Genomic DNA, 3,637 nt, shown 5'->3' with positions numbered 1-3,637 from the left:
TAATCCTGCACCAAGGCTGAATTTCAGGAAAGAGATTTCAGATATGGTATTAGGGGACCACTAAGGTCTATATAAAAGCATCCAAAAAGCACAATGTCATGGAACCTTTACTTACACATGTTTCTGCCTAGCAAGAGTAGCCTTTTTAAAGCAGTGGGTTAAAATTTAAGAACAATTACATTTGACTAAACAATTAAATGTTGACTTCGCCATCACATATTCTGTTTTTTTTTTATGTTATAAAATAAATGTTGTGGAATTATCAAAGACAGATTACCAACACTTTGAGCACAGTGGCAATGCTAACATGTGTTTTATAATGTTTATTATGTCCACCATCTTAGTTTAGCATGCTAACATTTTCACATAACACAAAGTTGAAGAGGAAATTACTGTAATGTCTGTACAGAATTTCATTGCAATCCATGCAATAGTTGTATTTCAGTTTGGATTAAAGTGGTTACTGACTGATAGACTGACATTGCCGCCTCCCATACAGCCATGCAGCTAGCCTGACTAAAACCTGAAATGAGCCCAAAATTCAGCAAAAGGAGCTCAGTTTGTCAGAGGAGCAACACAGTACATTAGTCATTTTATTTGTGTGTGTGTGTAGATGAGGAGTTGCAGAGTGAAGTCGAGCTGGATAAGGAGCTGTTGTGGAATCTGCAGCTGCTCTCCGAGGTGAGACGAGGATCTATCACGTCCCAAGGGCTTCAACACTCTAAAAAATAGATAAATCCTGCAAATATTTTGTATCTAGTATGTCTTAAAATGTTATTTAATTTAAAAGTGACTGAAATGTCTCCCAGAGAGGTCGGCATATATACTTGAATCCATTGCAGATCAATTTCTTTGTTTTCTTTTGTTTTTGATAAATTTGTTTCAAGACTATTTTAGAGTCAAGTGTTCTCTCCTCGTTGTTACTGAAGTGATATGTCTGTTTTAAAAACTAAACTTCAGAATCAAATATAACTGAGAGATGTTTTCAATTGTTATAAGAATATGATTGTGACATTGTGACATGAGAAGAAATGATGAATAATGACATTTCTTGCAGCGTGCGGCGTGCACCCTGCGCAGTCATAAATATCAAGGAGCTTTGTCGTTAACCAGAACATATTGATACCCTTTCTGTTTTGTTTTATTACTCCTGGGAGCTTAATGCGAGTGGAAACGAGCCAAATGCTGTGATTTACTAGAGAAGCTTAATATTTAAGAGACAACTCTCCACTGACATGTCTGGGTTTGTGTGTGTGCATGTACTCCTGTGTGTATGTGTGTGTGTGTTTTTAGGTAACCCGTGTGGATGGTGAACAGCTGTTAAAATACCAAGGGGACCTGGAGCGGATCCTGTGTGTGTGTGTGCGTCTGCGCTGCAAACGGACATACACACTCGCCTGCAGTCTGCTGGAGCACACACTGCGGTCGCTGTCCCTCATCTATCCCACAGAGTACCGCAGCACCTCTGGGGGCTTTGATACTGACCTCCCTATACGGGTAAACACACACACACACGCGCCCAAACACTCACACACACACACACACACACACACATACACAAACGTCTGCAATGCTATACAGCAAGGAGGGAGAAAAAACTTTGGCTAATTTGCTATCTTGCTCAAGTGCAGATTGGCTCTTATTGCCGCTATTACAGTATTTAGTCTGGGACAGGAAACAATGAGTTTTTTGGGGAAACACAAAATGCCACAAAAACAACCTTTATACTGCTCTTGCTCGCAGTTTAATTAGATGGGATGTTAAAGGTTCGGTAATTGCATTGTGATTACCATCTCCAGAAAGCCAATTAGAAAGCATTTATCAACTTTAAATTAAACTGCTACACCACTGGACCATACACTAATGCAAATACTGCTACGTTTTTTTGTTTGTCTGTATGATAACTAAACTTATTTAGATTTATGTTGCTAAAGTGTACAGAGAAGAAAAACATAGATGAGGGAAAAGTAAGAAAATGGGGATAACAACAAAATGTGCTTACTCTTTGCACAGACTGTGAACATAACCTGTAAACACGCCTTCATTCATCTCAGACAGTGGTTCCCAACCTTGAGGGTTAGGACCCCAAAAGGGCCACAATATAAATCTGAGAGGGTCCCAAGGTGATTAAAGAAAATAAATCTTGTTTCTTCTGCAGAATCATGTCTATATTTTTTGGATTTCTCTTTTGCCCTGCAGTATTTCTGAAAAAAGCTTTTTAATAATGTTGTGTCATGTGTTTGTACGTGAGTGCAGGAGAAGTGCATTTCTGATATGATGTCAAGGTGGCAGTAATTACAACTAGCTTTCATGTACTGACCTCCTTTCTTCTGGAGTTCATGGTCACTGATTGTGAATGCTGTTTTGGAATGGGAAAATTACATTTAAGAATGATTTCATATATCCTTCAGTAATATTCATGTATTATTCAGTATTATTCATTACTATGATTTTCGGTTGTATGACTTCATTAAATTTTCATTCATTCTGTATGTGTCCTCCATGAAAGAGAATCACAGCTGTTTGTCCCTAAAATTACCAGTTGAAGGTCGGTGCCTTAAAGTCTAAAAGAAACGGTTGTCAAGGGATGTTTATCGATAAGGGTGCAGGGTCAGAACCTCTTCTATCTGTATGTGACCAACGGCATCAGGTTGTCTTTGGCAGCTAAGATAAATGACCGCTAGAAACGTTGAGACATGAGGGACAGATGTAGAAAAGATGTAGAAGTGGCTCCAACTTGTCTGTGTGTTAAGATGAATCGTTTTGCTAAGATTAGGCACTTTCCCAAACAAGGTCTCCTCTTGCTGGAGAAAAGAGAATATAAGATAAAATAAAAAAAGATAAATAAAATACGCTGAAGACAACTCAGTACATTTGCATGACAACTGTCTTTATTTTGTTTCAACAAAGTCTCACGTCAAAACTTTTCCTCTCCTGCTGAACAGAATACTTCAACAATAGTTATTGTTGTGGTTGATTTTGAGGTTTTTTGCTAGTTGGATTTAACTGCTTGTCTGTCATCTGAAAGTAAATCAGTTTGTTCCGGAATATGTTTTTCAACTGGCCATTGTTTAGTGTCCTTACATGTGTTATACATACCAGTAGATGACACAGATCAATGTTTTAAAGGCAGTTGTTCCAGTGTAAACTCTCTTTTCTACCCCTCTCTCTCTGTCTCCAGGACTGGGGAAGAGCTGGAGATGTGGCAGACTTGGGTGTGTGTTGGCACGTGCCTAATAAGGAAGAGGAGAACTTTGTTTTCCAGCTGTTGTCCCGCCTCCTGCACCCTGAGCTGCAGCGAATTAAGGGCCATGTCTCTGGAGATCAGCCAATGACCAGGTATGCTGTCATTTTTCTTAGTTTTCCATTTTTAGACGTAATCAGGCACAAGCACAAGCAAAACAAAGAATAATGCGGTCTTTCATTGCTGATAAATGAGATTCATCTGTGTCGAAAAAAAGGAAACCTGAAGATTAACATCTGTTTTGAATATCTGTCGCTCTTACTGAAGAGTACAGAGAGTTGAAAAGTTGAAAGTTTAAGTGCTCAAAAGTCTTGAAACACCATTATAAACTTAGATTAGATTAGATCAGATTATACTTTATTCATCCCACAGCGGGGAAATTCCCTTATTACA

General features: G+C 38.6%; 1 protein-coding gene across 1 annotated transcript in view; it reads left to right on the top strand.

Annotated features, from left to right (window-relative positions):
- The window catches only part of psme4b (proteasome activator subunit 4b), a 33,422-nt gene that overhangs the window by 14,591 nt on the left and 15,194 nt on the right, over positions 1-3,637 (top strand). Inside the window, exons 18-20 of the mRNA XM_032502561.1 lie at positions 614-681; positions 1,294-1,497; positions 3,182-3,339. Coding sequence (XP_032358452.1) covers positions 614-681; positions 1,294-1,497; positions 3,182-3,339 — 430 coding nt within the window. The remainder of the gene's footprint in view (positions 1-613; positions 682-1,293; positions 1,498-3,181; positions 3,340-3,637) is intronic.

The sequence above is a fragment of the Etheostoma spectabile genome, chromosome 21 (genome assembly GCF_008692095.1).
Source record: "Etheostoma spectabile isolate EspeVRDwgs_2016 chromosome 21, UIUC_Espe_1.0, whole genome shotgun sequence".
NCBI classification, from domain to species: Eukaryota; Metazoa; Chordata; class Actinopteri; order Perciformes; family Percidae; genus Etheostoma; species Etheostoma spectabile.
The sequence above is the reverse complement of the archived record's forward strand: the minus strand, read 5'-3'. Positions and strand labels throughout refer to the sequence as shown.